This window comes from Lissotriton helveticus, chromosome 3_2, assembly GCF_964261635.1.
Source record: "Lissotriton helveticus chromosome 3_2, aLisHel1.1, whole genome shotgun sequence".
Taxonomy (NCBI): domain Eukaryota; kingdom Metazoa; phylum Chordata; class Amphibia; order Caudata; family Salamandridae; genus Lissotriton; species Lissotriton helveticus.
In genome coordinates this window covers 34,853,760-34,873,324 of record NC_136062.1, presented here as the reverse complement: position 1 = coordinate 34,873,324, position 19,565 = coordinate 34,853,760, and the positions used below count along the sequence as shown (strand labels likewise).

The 19,565-nt window shown below is 45.4% G+C and overlaps 1 protein-coding gene across 6 annotated transcripts in view; it reads right to left on the bottom strand.

Moving 5' to 3' along the window:
- ATP8B4 (ATPase phospholipid transporting 8B4 (putative)) overlaps window positions 1-19,565 on the bottom strand; it is a 4,589,528-nt gene that overhangs the window by 2,059,633 nt on the left and 2,510,330 nt on the right. For all 6 annotated transcript variants that reach the window (XR_013609828.1, XR_013609825.1, XR_013609826.1 and 3 more), the window contains one exon: window positions 17,241-17,352. Coding sequence is in view for 2 of the 6 variants with exons in the window: in XM_078684774.1 (XP_078540900.1) it covers window positions 17,241-17,352 (112 nt within the window). In the remaining 4 variants the exon portion in view is untranslated. The remainder of the gene's footprint in view (window positions 1-17,240; window positions 17,353-19,565) is intronic.

Below are 19,565 nucleotides of genomic sequence, written 5' to 3'. Positions count from 1 at the left end.
CTAAGTCTAAGTGAAGGAGAACTTTAAGGGATGATGTTCGATGCAGGAGTGCCAATACGGCTATCAGTGGTATGTGCACCGGCATGTCTGGGTTCATTTGATCACACATTTGATGCCAGTATGGGTCTATCTATGGTACAGGTGAACAATGCTATAGATTAAGGACTTTGTAATAGTTGTATATCGTATAGGATAACCTAAGCTACCTGTTTAGGTCGCAAGTATGTCTTCCCATTCATCCTGTTGAAAGCGTGTGTTGAGGCAAGTTTCCTGACACTGATGGAGGGCCTGACACAGCGGGGAGTAAAACTGAACATCAATCATCAGGGTGGTGTAAAAGCCTGAAACGGTGCCTTTAAAAATGTTCTAAGTGTATATGTAATGTATTATAGGCGATTCTCCAAAAGGTGCATTACAACAGTCCAAGAACTTAACCAATGCACGCGATAAATAAAGATATCGCCAGTGTAAGCAGGATTCTGCATTCCTGACAGAACGCTACAAAAGAGTTCAGTGAATTATGAGTTACGAGGTTGTCAAGATGTATAATCTTATGAGCCTTCCGTATGGACCACTTTAGCTCTTCGTCACCTGTTTTTATGGGTGTGTTACGCCATAAGGGTGCTTTCAAGTGTAGATGAGCGTAGAAGTGTAGGAGCCCTCTGCAATAGGCACTGTGAAGCTAAAATGATGTGGTTATTTCATCTAAAAAGGGCGCTAAATTATCACCGTGTTAATATTCAATGCATGACGTTCACTAAAGACTCACAGCAGAGTAGCTCTGTGTGTGGGTAAAAGCTACATAGTATGTGCCAATGGTTGGGCTAACCACTAACTACCCATGTGTGTTCCTCCCTTCTCAGTAGCAGCGTGCATTTTGGGACCTTTTAGCCTGGGTGTTTTCCATTCTACACAAACTTAGAGATAATCTTCTCTAATTCCGTTAGGAGGGACTTTGGGCATTGCAGAGGGATCTTAGTGAAGGGGTAGTTAAACCGAGGTGCAACGTTCATGATAATGATTTGGGTATTTCCCCATAGGGAGAGTTTGAGACCTGGCCACCACCGGAGATCTGGTCTCATAACAACCATTAAAGGGGAACTGTATCTTGAATCATATTTTCCAAGCCAAAGTTAATGTATATTACTATTCCCTTAATCTGCATTTCGCACCGTATTGCGATCACCAGCAGCTCTAAAGCAAGGAGAAATAATGGGGGTGACAGAGGACAGCCTTGTCTAGTCTCATGATGGATTTGAAAAAAAGGTGAGTCATAACCTCCAAAGATGACTGACTCCATTGGGTTAGGATACATGCCTTTAGTTAAAGTTCAGACATGTTTCCCAATGCCCATACATTCCAAGGTTCTCAAAAATATTCCCAATCCAACATTAAATGCATGTTCGGCAGCGAGAGAAACAATAATTTTCACATGTCTGCAGTCTTTGACTTGCCACATAATGTGGAGGAGAGTAAACAGATGATTGGAATATGAGCGATCCAGCAGAAACCTTGCCTGCAGGGGAGTGTATCAATTTTTACGGTTACATTAATAAGGGACATGGCAATGGGCCTATAGTTGGAATATTCTAGTGGGACCTTGCTGTGTTACAGGGATATTCAGGCTCTGACACATTCATCCGTTAGGCGTCCCTGATCTAGAGCCTCTCTGAAGCCTGATGGCAATAAGAGGACGATTGTGGTTAAGGTTATTTAATAAAAATCGTTTCTTCCCGCAGGTGCCTTGCGGTGGCCATGCAATCAACTGTTAACTATTTCCTCCAGCATAATTGCCTCTTTCTCAGTCAGTTTGGGAATATGCATGTCCCTCAAAAAGGCAACCTCTAATTCAGGGTCAGGTTTAATGTTTGAGGCATATAAGGTTTCGTAGTAGTGTTGGAATTCTTTTCGAATTTTAGCTGGGTCATTCTTGCCGATTGAGCCTGCCAACAGCCTACCCACCTTCTCTCCCCTTTCGTGATGGTCTTGGTGAAGACGGAATAAGGATTTTTGCTTTAAGCAGGCCTCTTAAGATTTAAGGGGTTTTATGTGCCTGGCAAAAGGAATAAAACGTTGTCAAGTACAGACCGTCGTCTTCAGATCGAATCTAGCGTTTACATGCGTTTCTTTGCTAGCCCCGCATCCATCAGCAAGAGGCGCGGATGCCTCCAAAGTGTCTGTGCCGAATCAACTGTGTCTTTGTTATTTTCTAATTATTACTTCAGGTGGGAGCGGAGGCATGTCTTATCCTGGGGGTCTCCGAAGTGTGAAGGGTTCACACGTCAATGCCCTTTATGTGGTCTTATGATTTCTATGGCTAATTGAACATCTGTGAAAAGGTGGTCGGAAATCCCGCTAGACGCCAGCCTATACCAGATCAACATCTGTGTTGGTACTTCAAGAAAATAGTCAATCCCGAGGGCCAATTTTGTGTGGACCTGGGATTCTATCAAAGCATTGTTGTGAATTAAATCTGTCACTGTGCGCCTTTCTTTGTCATGGGCCAGGGTCATGGCTCAGGGCGGTCGCTCCTGCTCTATCCAGGACATCTATCTATCCACCGTAACATTCCAGTCACCTCCATCAGCACCTTGAGCCTGCGAAGGAGAACAGGAGTCGGTGTATCTGAGAGAGAACGTCTGTTTGGTCACTGGTTGGGGCATATCTAGATCCTACCAAGATTCCTCTCAGGAACAATCCTCTTGTGTTGATCTTGCACAGGAGTGATTGTGAAGGAGTATTTTCCCCTTCACTCTTTTGGGATGGCCTTTGTGTTCTAAGCATTGTACCTTTCTGGATCATGGGATTCATGTGAATGACACAACGCACAAAGTCTCCACGGAGCTTCTCTCCGTCCTGTGGGAGTGCTATATCAGGTCTATAACCAACTAGAAATGTGAGGTTTTTTCTATACGCTTAATATAATGTTCTGTGGGGTGCGTGTGGCGGACGGACGAATAAAGAGTGACGTCTCAAGGTATGTTGTCTAAAGAGCTGACGTCAGCGACCTACAGTCCTACACAATGCAACCTGGTCAAATCTGACGAGAAACTTGTTGCAAGGACTTTGATTTGATCCCCATGGATTGGAGCTGAAGCCGATGTACGCTCCAAGAAGAAAAATATAATGAAGGATTTGAATCTACTGCATTGTAACTAGGGAACCTTTGGGGGTCAAGGGAAAAATGCTGAGGAAAAGGGAGTGGGACAGAATCATAGTGGAATGTTCAGGTGTGGTATGGGAAGATATTAAGTAGCGCAACTCACGGCGTCTGTTGACTCTAAACTTTGTAAACCTGTAAACTTCAGTTTCGGGTTGACTACCTAAGTATGATATAATGCTAGCATGGCATTGGCACTAAGCTCCCCATATAGCATAATATGTAAGCATAATATGTATCATCTGAGTAGCATCATAAGGGGGAGAGGCCCGCCTGGGGGACCAAAACGCATTCTTACTCTGTCTCATTCACCCACATTCATGTATTCGTATCGCACTCACACGTTTACTCACTCTGACCCACTCAGCCTCACTTAGTCTCATTAAAGACAAATTAATTCTGATTCACTCAATCTCACACAGCCTCACTCAGATTCACTCACTTTCCCCCAGATCCATTCATTCTGGCTCACTCAAACTCACTGAGACTCACTCATCCTCACTGAGTCCCACTTAGTATCATTCTGGTTTACTCTTACTCTGACTCATTCAGTTTCTCTCTGACTCACTGGGTCTCTCTCAATCTCACCTAATCTCACTCTGACTCACTCAGTCTCACCCTTACTCTCACTCTGACTCACTCAGTCTCACCCTGATTCCCTCACTCACACTTAGTCCCACTCATTCTCATTCATTCCAATTCATTCAATCACACTTCGACTCACTCATAAGCACTTAGTCTCACTTGGTATCACTCTTACTTCTCAGTGTCATTCATGCTCACTCAGTCACATTCACTCTTGCTCCTTCTTCTGACTCACTTCACCGCACTCTGACTTACTCAGTCTCATTGGCTCACTCACAGCGGTGGATCCTCTGCAATGGAGGAGGAGCGTCACCCCACTGACTCAGAGACAGCAGTGAAAAATAAAACAATATTTTACTATTGTTTCATTTTTTTTTACCTGCTGGCTCATCCAGCATGTGCAGGGAGGTGCAGGGCTGGGGCCATGGGAGGGGGAAGGAGGAGTGCTATGTGTGCATGTGTGATTGGCCAGCCATCTCATATGCGCACCTAGGTTTCTCCAATCTGGCTGTATTAAACAGCCAGGCTGGAGAAACAGCACAGACCCGCTGACCTGAGTGAAGCTTCAAAGCAGCCCGCTCAGGTCATTCCTGCACTGCTCTCATGCTTCAGAGCAGGGCAGGGATTGCACAGGAAGTCTCTGATGCTGCCCCAGTGCCTGCTGGGACAAAGAAGCATCGGAGAACAGAGGGGCTCTCCAGCCACGCTCACCCCTCCCACACTCCCCCTCACCCCCACGCTCCCTCTATCCGCCCCACCACTGTTTGTCATGCGTCGGCCACCACTGCTCACCCAGCTTTATCCTCTCAATCAATTTTACTCAGTCTCATTTAGTATTCCTCATTCTCACTAATTCTTACTTATTCATGCTCATTCTAGTCAATCCCAATCTGACTCACCTAGTTTCACTAGGTCTGTGTCACTCATTCTCTAATCAGTTACATTCACTCTTACTCATTCTCTCACCTAATGTCATGCTGACTCGCCTAGACTAACTCATCCTCACTCATTCTGACTCAGTCTCTTCACTCTCACTCTGTACCATTTATTCTCACTCATTCTGACTCACTCAATCTCATTCTGAATTACCTTGACTCAATTACTCTCGCTGATTTTCACTCACTTAGACTTTAATTCATTCAGTCTCACACTACTCATGCTTACACACAGTAACACTTAGTTACACTGACTGTCATTCTCCCTCACTCTCATTTATTCTGACTCATACTCTCTCGTCCCACCACCCATTTGCACACACTCTGACTCACTGCTTCACTGATTAACTGCCTCTCGCACTTTCACTCACATACATATATGCTCTCCCTCACATACACAAACTCTCATGCATATACATCAATATAGATGCAATGTTTAAAGCCTTTTTCTTCTTACCTTGCTGCCTGCGCATGTCCCATTTGGGATCATGCTGTTCCATTTACCCAGCCACACAGCTTTCTGCCGCAGGAGCATTAAACTGAACCCTGCAACCTGCATGACCCCAGGTACCAAATTTCAGTCTCTGCTTTTTCACTCTACACTTTCCCAACTGTGTGACAAGTTGTGAGAGGGTATGGTGAGAGGTTTATTGGCATGTCCTCACAGGCACTGCAGAGCTTAAGTCTGCGGGGCCCATGGCTACGTTTAGCAGTGATACTTTAGGATGTAATAGATGGGGGAGACACTATGGCATGCCTGGTCCCTGAGACCATAGCTGCGATTTCACCAGCCCGTGACAGTCTCTCTGCTGGCTCTTGCAGGCGCTAACTGCATCAAGCTGTAGGTGGACTGGCCAGAAAACAAGGAGGGCATAGCCCTTGAGTCCATAAAGGAGAGCCGTCACTGCTAGCGGGTTTGCTGAACTGTCTTTCTGCCTTCACTTATTATCAAATTCTGATTCTGTAATCTTTAGAGACCTAGCCTACTTGTTCACTGTTCTCCTGGATTAGATCTTTCACTGTTAGGGGTTTTTGGTTTGTGATTATATAACGTTCTAAAATGTGATGAGATATCTGCACTTAAACTTTGCCATTGTTTTTGGTAAACTTTCTTGGGTCTGTCTAGTATGTTCCTCTGTTGTATAGCAATACAATACCTTGCTATCACTCCAGATACAAGAGACATGACTCCGCTGGAGCCTCAACTAGACTACTTCCTCAACATGGATGGGAGCCGAGTGACAGTGGGAGTGGTGGCAGATGGGTATAAATGGGTAAACTATATGTCTGGATGCCCTTTAACCTGCCCCCAACTTTCCACACACAACAAAGCGGTCTCTCTCCTGGTCTTCTAGAACAAGCTAAAGAATAGAAGGGACAGAATACATGCTCATGCATAAACTATCTTTATTATAAAATAAATTGCCTAATTATGACCTACAACTGGAAAACCTGTCCTCAAAAACTGCAGTCTAATTAAACTGAATTGCTTGTGTATTCTAACTGTCATTATTTAAAGCACTCAGACACTCAGCCGATCTAGTTATAGCGCTGCTGGCGTCTAGCTCAATGGGGATTCCTGAGGCTACCTTCGATGGCCGGTACACGCAATGGCGCAAGTGCAGTTCTGAGCGGGGAAAGGCTAGTGGCCCACCGCGCTCCTTTTCTAAACTTATCTGTAGGTAGCTGGCATGCAAGTATGATGTCTTACGCTAACATTATTCCTCCAGGCGGTGCCTTGCTGTAGGCAGCCCATTAGCACATCCCCATTCCTTGGGAATTCTGGTTCCCAGAATTCTTTCTACAGAATGATATCCTGCGCAATCTAAAATGGCCGTCCAGCTCTTTTCACCTACTAGTTTTTTCCCTAATTCAAAATGGCAACACCTCTTTTTGATGCAATTTCCTGCTTTCAAGAGTATATACAGGAGCTTGCCTTTTTCCTTTTGCATTGCAAAGCGTCCTAATGTTAAGTGTGTTTCCTCACTCCCAATTCCAGTCCAGAAGAATCAGTTTTTCTAGAATATTTGAGCTCCTGTGCTCCCAGTTTCTTCTCCTGCTTACTCGCCTCTTGTTCCGTGCTATTACCCTAGTCTTCCACCACCAGACACTTGCTGTCTTCTGAAGTTTTTGTGCCCTTGTGCTTTTTCCTCCATCCATGGTTTCTGCCTGAAGGCACTATCTGCCGGGCGTTCCATGTGTCAGCAGCATCATGACTACTGTAAGGGCATATATCTGCCTTATCTCTGGCAGGAAAGAACAGCCAAGGCCAGGAACTTAAGTCTCCTTATCGTCCACATCCTCCTGACCGGCATCCGGATCATCGTACTAGTTCGCACCACATAAAAGTCAAATTAAATTAATACATTTGGGAACCTGTTCTTCAAGTGACTTCTTAATGATTCCATTGAATACCTCTATCTTCCGGAATCCAGACCACGTCAGATACATCAAGTATACATACACAATGCTAAATTCTTCGGTGGTGCACTTTCCATATGTGAATTACATGCTTGGCTTGCAACGATTTGAGTCATGGCGTTGCGATAGTACTATCAGTTCTCATGCAGGCAATCAACATGGGTCTCTCTGCCTCTGCCCCAGCTGAGAGGAGTGGGGTGCAGTGCCCCCCTTCACTCTCCTGGCCCCTGTGCCAATTCAACCTGCAGCATTCATGACAGCTATGCTTCTGGCCCTGGCACAGCATATGGCTGTTGGTTTTCCTTCTTCTTACTGCTAAGAACTCTGTGGTCTGTTTTATCTGTATGCTAGTGGATGGGTGGTATGGGTCCGAAACTGTGAACAAGTGATGCCTTGGTTTAAGTGATGGACAAAAAGTCCTTTCTGAGCCCAGTGATCTCAATCAGGAGCTCAGCACTATTTTCTAGATTCACGCATGATATTAGTGAAAGTCAGACCTACACATTGAAGCCACTGGCCCGCCTTTCCATGTGCATTTGCAACAGCCCTGATATAAAAGGGGACTGAGATACCCCTCCTGGCGGGTACACTGAATGACTGTACCCGTCAGAGTGTGAGCGACTGCACCTGCCTGCAGAAGAGGTACCTGGGGGCAGGATTGTATTGGGATAAGAAATCGGTCCGGGCACGCAAAAAAAGTGGGCCACATTTGCATATTGCTTTTCTGCAAAACAGTGCTTTGTCGAAATTTTATTTAAAAAAAAAAAAAAAAAGCTGTCGGGGGGTGTAAAAAAATGCACGGATTCGTTTACACTGGTGAACCACACCTGAAAACAAGTGAGGCCACTTCTGCTCAGACCCCCTGCCCCAACACAATATGCATACATTAATGGGCAGGCCCAGCGAGAGAAAGGGAGTGACACACCTGTTGATAAGAGGGAGGTAATGGGCGCCCATCTACCTCCACAAAGGCCACTCAGGCACCCACTGGGCCACTGGCGGCATCGAACAACGCAGAAACCACCCAAATCGGCCCCCCTGACTGCCCAAAAAAGCAGCCCAAGCTGGAAATTGGATACCGGCCCCTCAGGTATTGCCCGAGTGCCCATGCTACCAACCCGACGCTGCCTGGGGGATCCCTGGAACTCTCTTTGCCTACTTTCAAAGTGTGCTGGTTGGGGATGCACTGAGGCCCGCCCCTGATGTACTGATTGTTTCATGAACAGCAGACTCCAAAATAACTCGGTTGCTTTGTGCGAAGGAGAATATAGAATGAAAAACTATATCTACTACGATTGGCCTGCTGCTGCTGTCAACGTCATCTACTGCGCATGCACACAGTCTACCTTGCACCACACACAGCCTTGTTCCATGGCGCAGAGGCGAGTGTGCGCTGTCCAGCATAGGATTTGTAAAAATCCCACGTTGTGCAAAAAGGGGGAGCAAACGCTTATTGTGCCTCCTTGCGGCACTTTCTATTCATAATACGGCCTCAGGTGAGGAAAAGTCAGCCCATAACACACCTGATGCCCAGGCTGCTGGCGCAGGACGCCTCTTAGTTCCCATCTTGAACAATTACCAAATAAAGAGACGGGCGCTGGAAGCAGGAAGACAGGAATAGAGTTTTATTTCTCATGAGGAGAGCCTGTCATTTCGGACACTCGCATAGTGTCTTCAGGAGGTGCTCTAAAAAATTCTCTGAGGCTTCGTCTTTTATACACATGTTTATGATGCACAAACATTCCTTATTACAATAAAGACGCTTTGAGGTGGGAAAAGGCATGCTTGGAATCCCAGCTTCAGGCCTATTCCCATACAAGTCGCTCAGATGTCATCCTCCCCTCCTGAATTTAACAAGAGATTGTGACCTCTCAGCTGGACATTCCTACAGGGCACGAGGGCAGGAGGGGATGATCAGGTCAAAGGTTGGTCAGGTGATAAGGTCGGACACTTCGGTTGGTGTATCACGGTTTTGTTATGCTGGGCAGGGAAAAGGGGGATGTACATCCACGAGGCTTGGTCTTAGGACTTGGGACCGGGTCGAGAGGTCAAGTGCAGCCGGGGGGGGGGGGTGTCAGCTGAGGGGAAGGGTGTTCTTGGGAGGAAATGGGGGGTGTGGGTCAAGCAGGAGTGCTACTTCTAGAGCAGGGTCACGCAGAGGGAGAGGGTCTTGTGGCCGATGCATGAGCAGTGCGCGCGGGGAGGGGTGTCGGGGGTTTAGCAAACGGTCAGAGAGGCCATGGTGCCTAAAATAGCTGTTGTGTACATATGTGCATGGGTCTTATGCTGGCGGGATAACACAGTCAGTGTTTCGTAATTATTCGTTCTGCTTACAACAAGGGGTACAGTGAACACAAATGAACGCCGCTTATGTACACATACATTGCCATTTTCAACAGTCGCCGCTTTTTTTTACATAAGCAAGTTCAATTCTATATAGTCGATACGATAGTCAGAATGCAATACATGCTAATTTACATTTGTTGGGTTCTTCATACAAGTCTAGAGATCGATATTATACTTTAGTCGGGGTTAATCAAGAAAAACGTTCAGACACATTATAGAATCATGTTCTGACTTTCTCTCCGCTGACATCAAAATACAGTAGAAAGAGCTCTGATACCTTCGGGTCCTGTCAGTGCTATAAGAGACTTTTGGAAAACTAAATGCATGAGTGATCGATGAAACATTTTAGAAAGCAATACAAAAATGGCTGAGGGAGGAGTTCAATTCGATACAAGCAATTTAGTCAAGGGGGTGAGTAGAAAGTTCAGGAAGGGGGTTTTCGTCACAATGTCTTTTTAACAGAGTCCGTCTTCTTTTGTTGGCGCTGTTGAGCACCGGCGGTGGAGCTATAGTTCCAGCTCGGATGCATCCTTACACGTTGCAGGGTGCGATCAGTCCTCTGCTGTTAGATCACAGTCCTGTTTCTTAACTGATTTTCTTAGGGGTGCCTCATGCTGGGCACCTGCGTGTCTTTCTTTTTCCGTGGCAAAACCTCATTCTATAGTCAAAAGTTATGCGAAAAGGGTGATGTTGTTGAATAATCAAGGGGAGAGAGGGATGAGTGGGATCAGATCTTTGAGCACACCAAGGGACCAAAGGAGCAAAGGATGACGAGCGGGCAGGCCCATCAGTCGGGCTCGAAAAAAGGGACGGGGACTTCAGGCACGAGTGGGTCAGCAAATCGAGGGCTTCAAAGCAGCCCTTTATTCCTTAATCTGCCGAGTTTGAGAGTGGTGCCTCGTCCCGCGTCTCGTTGCTCTGTGACTCCACTTTTGGTCGCGGTCACGCGTGCTTCATGATCTGTGGCCAGGCTGTGCGTTACGTCCAGCTCCTCTCCTCCGGTGATTGTATCTTTGAATGGGTACAAAATAAGTTTTAGAAAAACTGGCAGGAGAAGACATTTATACATCTCAATTCCGTCCCCAATCCTATGTAGGTGGGAGATAAGTTCATCGGTCACAGTCAGAAGTCATCACTTATGGAGTATGTAGGAGGGCATTACCATTGAATTCATAAACCTGTTTGGCGTTCATTCATGACGTATGTGGAGAGAAATTGGACCTTTATACACAGTGTATTATATCAAACTCAAAATCGAGTCCTTATGTAGAGACTCGCCCTTTTTCTATTTAACCCAAGTATCGACAATCTTACATTTCCCTTCGGGGTCGGCTAACTCTTGTAAGCAGGGGCGTTATCGTCATGAAGAAGGGGGAGGGGGCAGATGTTAAACATGCTTTTCTTGGGGAGCGACCGTTAATCAAGGTCATCAATTACGCTTCGAGGGTAGCTGACATGAAGCTGGGGTTAATCGGGGGAAGCGGGGACGCTTTGGACAGGGAGCTGGGGTCAATCAGGAGAAGCGGGGGCGCTTTGGACATCCGCACTTAAGTGCAGAGGGGTGAAGTGATCGGTGCATTGGGAATTGCATTTCTAGCGAACTGGAAAACAGAAGGCCATTGACGTTATAGTCCCCCTATAAAAAGCCAGATTAGGGGACATCAGTCGTCTTACCTGTCCTTTCCTTCATTACCAACTCGGGTTTTATCGTTTTGCAGAAAAGGAGAGGTAGTAATATGGCAAGTTACAATCGTTTTAGTTCCTGTAAATTTTGCTGAACACCTTTGTGTTCGAGGAGACCCAATTAGATTTTGTGCCGGGGGGCACAACGTCACCATACAAGGAAAGAGGGAACAGGGGGACCCTCAGAGAGATAGAGAGAGAGAGGGAGAGAGGGAGAGAGAGAGAGGGAGAGAGAGAGAGAGAGAGAGAGAGAGAGAGAGAGAGAGAGAGAGAGAGAGAGAGAGAGATAGACCGCACTCTAAATGGTCCATTCGGTACACGTATGACATGGAGAGAGAAAGAGAGAGAGAGGGAGAGAGAGAGAGAGACGTGTACAATAATGGGTCATTCAGTGCGCGCACAACACAGAACAACAGGGGTTAAGTAATACGGAAACACAGGCAGAGGGATGACGTAGATCCATACATTACGTACACACATACTCAGGTGAGGGAGACAGTACATGTATTATATACAAAAATCCAAGACAAGACATATAACCGTTATTGGCCATAATGATCTCTTCCTGTATGCTGCGCATCTTTAGCATCCTAAGCTCTTTTTACCCTTTTCTTTCCTTTTATTGTCGGCTGCCTTTACTGGTCTTTGTAGTTGTACACACTTACGCCTTTGACAACCAGTCAAGAACTAACCTGGTCGGGCTAAATGCGTTTCCAGGCGGAGGCAACAGTGGGTGTCAGTTGGGAGAACAATAGGGCAGCTCTGAGTTTCCGGTCCATGAGGGTGTGGAAAGGATGTAGTAATTTCTAAACACTGACAACATTCCTAGTCCTCCAAGCGGAGTGTACTAGAGTTTAAACCTCACCTCAGAATATTCTTTAAACTTTCCCTATTTAGTTAAGTGTAGAATGCTTAATCATAAGTGCACGTCATTTTTTTGGTTATATTATTCGGGGTGCCAAGCGAAGTCACATTTCGTATTTTTCGCTTCAGGCTGTCCTCTCAAGCGACAAGTTCAGGGTATTGTTCGCTCATCGTGTGTAGGTACCATAATCGAACGCCTTTTTCCCGTCTCTTCGTCCGCTAGATCACCATTTTCTTTTTCGTATTTTAATCGGCGTTCCAATGTGACCTGCAGAAAGAGGGAAAAAGAAGGGAGCGGGGGCAGCCTTTAAAAACACATCAGTGCGCATAAACCCGAAAAGGCTTTTACTTACTACATACTCGGCCTATCTCCACGGAACGCAGTCCTTGCCAACTCGGCATTTAAGCCCAGATGGACCTTTTAGTGTGGGAGAGATGATTATCGGAAGCCGGTGGATAGCATAGGTCACCTACGTGTGGTATTACGGATCGTATGTAGGGAGGCCAGGTGGCACTCCTTCGGGGCGACTCAGGGGTATTTTTAGCACAATTTCCTGATACAGGTTGCATATAAAGTATAGGCTGAATTCCAGCGTCTTTTTAGCGGTTGCTCTGGGCTGTACAAAAATGTGCAAAGTACATACAACAAAAACCTGGACCATTCATATTTGCAATATTTCTGTGTACTATACTTTCTAACCCTTAACTAATCAAGCTGAGCCATTTCACCTGTAATTCAGTTATATCGGAAACAGTGGTCAGTTATTCGAGACTTACCAATTCACATGTGACAACTACGTACGTTTTTTTTTTTTTTTCGAAAATCTTTAATAAAAAATGTCGGTGCATAAATATGGGCCTACAACCCTGTGGGCCGGCCAGAACTGTACATGTGGGAATACTTATTAGTGGAAAACCTAATGGAGTCGGTGGTCGTTGATTTCATACTAAAAGTGCGAGAAGTGCAATAAAATCATATTGAAACTTCAGTGTGAGCAAGTATCATAAGTGTTGAAATTCGAACTTTCAATAATCATGATGCGCCAAACTTAACAACAATTCATTGTCCGAATGTTCAATCAGCACCCATCTCACTTCAATTCATTGTCCGAACACATAATCAGTACCCATCCCATATCAATTCATTGTTTTTAAAAACTGTACCAGGCGATGAGGACGAGGGGGGGGTCGGAGGCATGTGCAAGACATCCCCCCCCCAGTGTTGTCGCAGCCATTATGAAAGAAGTGGGGACGCCTGGCATGTTTCGGGCCGGGCCTACAGCCGATGGCGGCCGGACGCTTCTTCGCCCTGGCTCCAGGAACGGGTCCCTTGGTTCATCCGGGGGACAGGCCTTGGCGTGTGTGCCGCCTTCGGGCTATTCGCGTAGTGGTCCTTCCACCCCACCGCCCCTGACGGTTTTTGTAGACTTTAAAACGCCCAAAAACTACTAGGAAGTAGCCCAAAGTAGCCCAACATTGCTACTTTGGGGAAGGAAGGACTGGAACGGCGTCAGGCAGACGGCGAAATGCATTGTGGGTTTCGTTTGTCGTTGCAGCCGTTTGTCATGTAAATAGTTTAAATGGTTTTTTTTGTTTGTTAAAAAAGAATAAAACGTGTTCACCTGTTACTTCGCTATGGTGTTGTATATTTTCTATTATTCGCCTAAGGTTTGTCGTTAATTGGGCGGGGTGGGTGGTGGAGCCAAGCTGTCTCGAAGTCATAGCGTTAAGTTCGGCTCACCTCACCAGTTTCATATTTCCTGAGGGGTTGTTCCCTATGTTTCCATTTCAGCGAGGTTGAAAAGAGATCTCATCAGCGGCCTACTGATTTCACTCTATTCCTTTTCTTTTCCCTAACGATTTTTATATATATTTTTCTCTTTTATTTGCTAGCACGATACAGCGGCTAATCCGCATTTTTATATTTGTCCTTTTGTATTAGGGGTACCCTCCTGGCCGAGCCAGATGACCTACCTCCAATAATTGGTCCGGGTGGAACTGGTTTACCAATCAGTGGGGAGTAGATAGGCATGACAGATTACAACGGGGGACAAAGGTCCGCATTACCTACCCTTCCTTACTTGCAAAGACTAGACAGAACATTTCTATTCCACGTTATTTGCAAACAGAGAATGCCTCAAAAGAACTATTCCTTGAACAATAAATGTCCAGTCAATCAATCAATCAGTGGGGAGAAAAAAACAGGCATGACGGATTACAACGGGGACAAAAGTCTGCATTACCTATCCTTCACTATCTGCAAAGGGAGGCAGAATATTCCTATTCTTCCCCGTTTGTAGACAGGGAATATCTCAAAGAGCAATAATCGATAAAAACCGATAACAAACAATCAATGGGGAGAAAGATAGGCATGACGGATTACAACGGGGACAAAAGTCTGCATTACCTACCCTTCACTATCTGCAAAGGGAGACAGAATATTCCTATTCTTCCCCGTTTGTAGACAGCGAATGTCTCAAAGAGCAACAGAGCAACCAATCAATCAGTGGGGAGAAAAATAGGCATGACGGATTACAACGGGGGACAAAAGTCCGCATTACCTATCCTTCACTATTTGCAAAGAGAGAGGAACGTTCCTATTCGTCGCTGTTTGCAAACAGAGAATGTCTCAAAGAGAACCAGTACTTCAAGTAGCAACCGAGGCTAAATGAACCAATCAATGAACAATACCAGTATTTTAAATACTGATTCCAAAACAATCAATCAATCAATCAATCAATCAGATGGATAAAGCCATCCTACCAATCGGACGTAAAGACGTCCTACTTAACCTTACTCGGACCGGACCATGTGGGCAATTCTTTGCCTTCCTTTCTCCAGCGCCCCATCGTTCTCTTTCTCCATGTTTTTACCGCAGCATTCCTGTGGGATTCCAGTCAGGACAGTAGGCCACTTGAGAGAGGTCCGTTCAGAATCGGTGAAGTTCATTCAATCGGCAGCCGGACGAGGGCCCTCTCAAGGCAGGTATACTCCAATCGTTTAGATGTTCACCCCATCGTCTGGACCTCTCTTACCGGACCTTATGTCGCTGATGGGCCCCACGTTGGGCGCCAATTGAGGAAAAGTCAGCCCATAACACACCTGATGCCCAGGCTGCTGGCGCAGGACGCCTCTTAGTTCCCATCTTGAACAATTACCAAATAAAGAGACGGGCACTGGAAGCAGGAAGACAAGAATAGAGTTTTATTTCTCATGAGGAGAGCCTGTCATTTCGGACACTCGCATAGTGTCTTCAGGAGGTGCTCTAAAAAGTTCTCTGAGGCTTCGTCTTTTATACACATGTTTATGATGCACAAACATTCCTTATTACAATAAAGACGCTTTGAGGTGGGAAAAGGCATGCTTGGAATCCCAGCTTCAGGCCTATTCCCATACCAGTCGCTCAGATGTCATCCTCCCCTCCTGAATGTAACAAGAGATTGTGACCTCTCAGCTGGACATTCCTACAGGGCACGAGGGCAGGAGGGGATGATCAGGTCAAAGGTTGGTCAGGTGATAAGGTCGGACACTTCGGTTGGTGTATCACGGTTTTGTTATGCTCGGCAGGGAAAAGGGGGATGTACATTCACGAGGCTTGGTCTTAGGACTTGGGACCGGGTCGAGAGGTCAAGTGCAGCCGGGGGGGGGGGGTTGTCAGCTGAGGGGAAGGGTGTTCTTGGAAAGAAATGGGGGGTGTGGGTCAAGCAGGAATGCTACTTCTAGAGCAGGGTCACGCAGAGGGAGAGGGTCTTGTGGTCGATGCATGAGCAGTGCGCGCGGGGAGGGGTGTCGGGGGTTTAGCAAACGGTCAGAGAGGCCATGGTGCCTAAAATAGCTGTTGTGTACATATGTGCATGGGTCTTATGCTGGCGGGATAACACAGTCAGTGTTTCGTAATTATTCGTTCTGCTTACAACAAGGGGTACAGTGAACACAAATGAACGCCGCTTATGTACACATACATTGCCATTTTCGACACAGGTTCCCTATAAAATACTTTCAAGCACTTACAATCCATCTGCCAATCAACATAGCGATGGCCATTGGTCTGAACCAGTACCGTCAAAACTAAACAAGGCTGCTGGAGCTGTGTGTGCAATGTACCCTGGAAAAAAAAAAATATATATATATATATATATATATATATAAATATATATATTTTTTTTTTTAGACACACAGTATCCCAATTCGAACCACACTCGAGACGAGGTGAAGGTTACCAGCCTTTATTTCAGGTGCAAATGGATGCGCGGGCCAGTGCAAATAAGCAGTCCTTTAAAAGCCTGACGAGTTTCGGGGCCAACCCTTCTTCAGAGGCATACATGAAAAGTTCGCGCTGCAGGTAGGCAACAACTTCCTTTATGAAATGTCACACCTTTGAAAGGACTACTTATTTGCACTGGCACGCGCATCCATTTGCACCTGAAATAAAGGCTGGTAACCTTCACCTTGTCTCGAGTGTGGTTCGAATTGGGATACCGTGTGTCTAAAAAAAAAAAATATATATATATATATATATATATATATATATATATATATATATATATATATATATAGCAAAGAGTAACAAGGTAGCGAAAGCGAATGGCAATGAAAAGAAAACAAAACAGGCAAAACCACCCAGCCAGCACAAAACCAGAGTACCCCCATAAATGGCACAAACAATAAAAAACACATGGATAAAATAACATGCGAACATTTTTGATCCCATTAGCATGTTTTGTGGGTTCCAAGAATGTATTCCTTAATTTTTCTGGGATCATTCCAAACAAATGCACATCGGCTGGGATACTATCTACAGTAAAACATGAAATTGAAACCTTTTTTGAGAGACAGTCTTAGATGAAGGACAGATTTACGTTATCCTTCTACTTCAGCCCAACCTTTTTCTCATTTTAGTATGTTAGAAACCCCTGAAGAAAAAATACTATCGGTTTCAATTTCAATTGATTATTTGTTTTGGATTCAGACCTCAACTGAGGTCAACAAATACAAGTACATAAATATAAAATAGTTATGTCTATACTTTTAAATATAACCATTTTATTTTATGAACTTCTAATTGCTGACCTCAGTTGAAGTCTTACTCAAAGAATTTTTTTTTAATTGAAATGGTTTTCAGATCTTTATTGATGCGATAACCCCAAGCAGAGTGCCCTTTTGAGACATCAAATTTCATTGAAGTATACATCAAAAATATATCATTACAAGTTTTCAAAGATGACAACAAAATCTGATGGACTTGCCTTGCTTGTCTCCTGTTAGAATCCAGAGTTTTATGTGAGCCATTAGCAAACTGGTGATGGTCTCGGGTACCCCATCTTGCAACTTATCTTCTACGGCAGTAGCGCCCAACAACTTAAAAAGAAACAGGACATTCAGTGAGTACTTACAGCTGAATGATAGATATTAGACTCAGAAGAATGCAATTATTTCTCACAGACATTATAATGCTAGGGGCACCACTATAAAAAACTATAGGTACAGGGAAAATGTTTTATTCTATTCCAGTACATGTTTATGTTTCCCTACAATACAAAAAATATAAATTCCTATGGTTAGAATCGTACATATATTAGCCATTCTGAATGAGTGCAAAGAACAAGTTCCTTACCTTCGGTAACAGTATATCTCTAAGAGACATGTATTAGTTATAGATTCCTTACCTTATAATTACCCCCAGGTGTCAGACTGCATACAGAGAATTTTTCTTCATCAGTACCCCTGCGCATCAATAGGTGGCGCCGGTCAACTCAGCATTCGTCTTTGGCGTCTTGATCGCCGGAATGACATCGCGGTATCAAGACGCCGCCCCTGCACGCTTACATCAGTTCTTTACACGACATTCCACGCCAGAAGTGCAGAGCCATGTGAGACACTGACCACTGGTGCACAAAACTAGGGCCCTGAAAGGGAGTTCCTTGTTCTAGATGTCAGTTCGCAGAACGGGGAGGTTGGGTAGGGTGGTAAGGAACTATAACTAATATATGTCTCTCTTACAGATATATTGTCACAGAAGGTAAGTAACTTGTTCATCTGAAAGAGACTATCAGTTATAGATTCCTTACCTTAGAATAGATAACCCAGCAATGCCAATCTTGGAGGTGGGCCAGCAAACCAAGCTCACACCAGAAAGTCCTGGAGAACTGAACGGCCAAAGAAACAGTCTCTCCGAACTTGACTATCCAGGCAGTAATGTTTAGTGAATGTGTGTAGTGATGCCCACGTGGCTGTCTGACAGATATCACTGAGGGGACTCGATGTCCAAAAGCAGTAGTGGCTGCCGTCGCCCTGATGGAATGGGTGCCCAGTCCTAAAGGAGGCTCCTTTTTCACCAAGGAATCGCAAATTTTAATGCGAAGCATGACCCATCGAGAGATGGTCCGTTTTTGCACAGCCTAAACCTTCTTGCGCCCACAAAGCCAACAAAGAGTTGATGGTCCACCTGGAATGGTTTTGTGTGATTCAGATAAAAGGATAAAGCACATTTTGGATCCAGACCGTGGCGTCTTTCCTCCTCCTTGGAAGGATGCAGGGGCGGGAGGAAGGTGGGCAAAGTGATGGTCTCTCCTATGTGGAAAGAGGTAACCACTTTGGGAAGAAAAGAAGGTCTAGTTGGGAGGACAGCCATGTCCAGATGGAAAGCAAGGAAAGGAGGTTTAGAAGACAGAGCCTGAAGCTCACTCACCCTGCGAGCAGAGGTAATGGCAAACAGAAAGGCAGTCTTTAAAGTCAAGAGTCTGACAGGACAATTATGTAGTGGCTCGAATGGAGCACACAGAAGAGAAGTCAATCCAAGATTCAAGTCCCACTGGGGCATTACAAAAGGAATAGGAGGAAAAAGATGTGCAATGCCTTTAAGAAATCTATTTATAATAGAGGACTTGAAAAGAGAAGGCTGACCAGGAAGGCGAAGAAAGGCCGACATGGCCAAAAGATAGCTTTAGGAGTGCCCAGTGCATAGCCCTGCTGGGCCAAAGAAAGAATGAAGAGAAGAGCCTCTGAAAGAGGAGCAGAGAGGGGATCCACAGCCTTTGCTGTGCACCATGCCACAAATTGGTTCCATCTACAGGCGTATACCATTTTGGTGGAGGAACGCCTGGCTGCCAATATAACATTACGGACTTTGGAAGGAAGGTCAAAAGCTGTCAATTGTTGCCGCTCAATCTCCACAAATGGAGGTGGAGGCTGGACAGGTTCGGGTGGAGGACTGTCCCCTGATGCTGCAACAGAAGATCCTCTCGAAGAGGCAGTCTGATCGGAGGATCGATGGCCATATTTAAGAGCTCGGAATACCAGACTGTGTGCCCAATCCAGAGCCACAAGAATGACTTGAGCCCAGTTGCGCTTGATCTTCTTCGCAATCTGGGCAGAAGTGGTATAGGCAGAAAAGCATATAGAAGACCGAAATTCCACCCGCCACGAAAAGCGTCGCCGAGGGACTGCTGCCATGTTAATTCCAACACGCAGAACAGCTGACATTGCGCGCTCTCTTCAGTGGCTCTCCTCACTGCTAAAAGAGACCTTGCACCACCTCCAAATAAAGACACTATTCATGATCCATCAGGCAC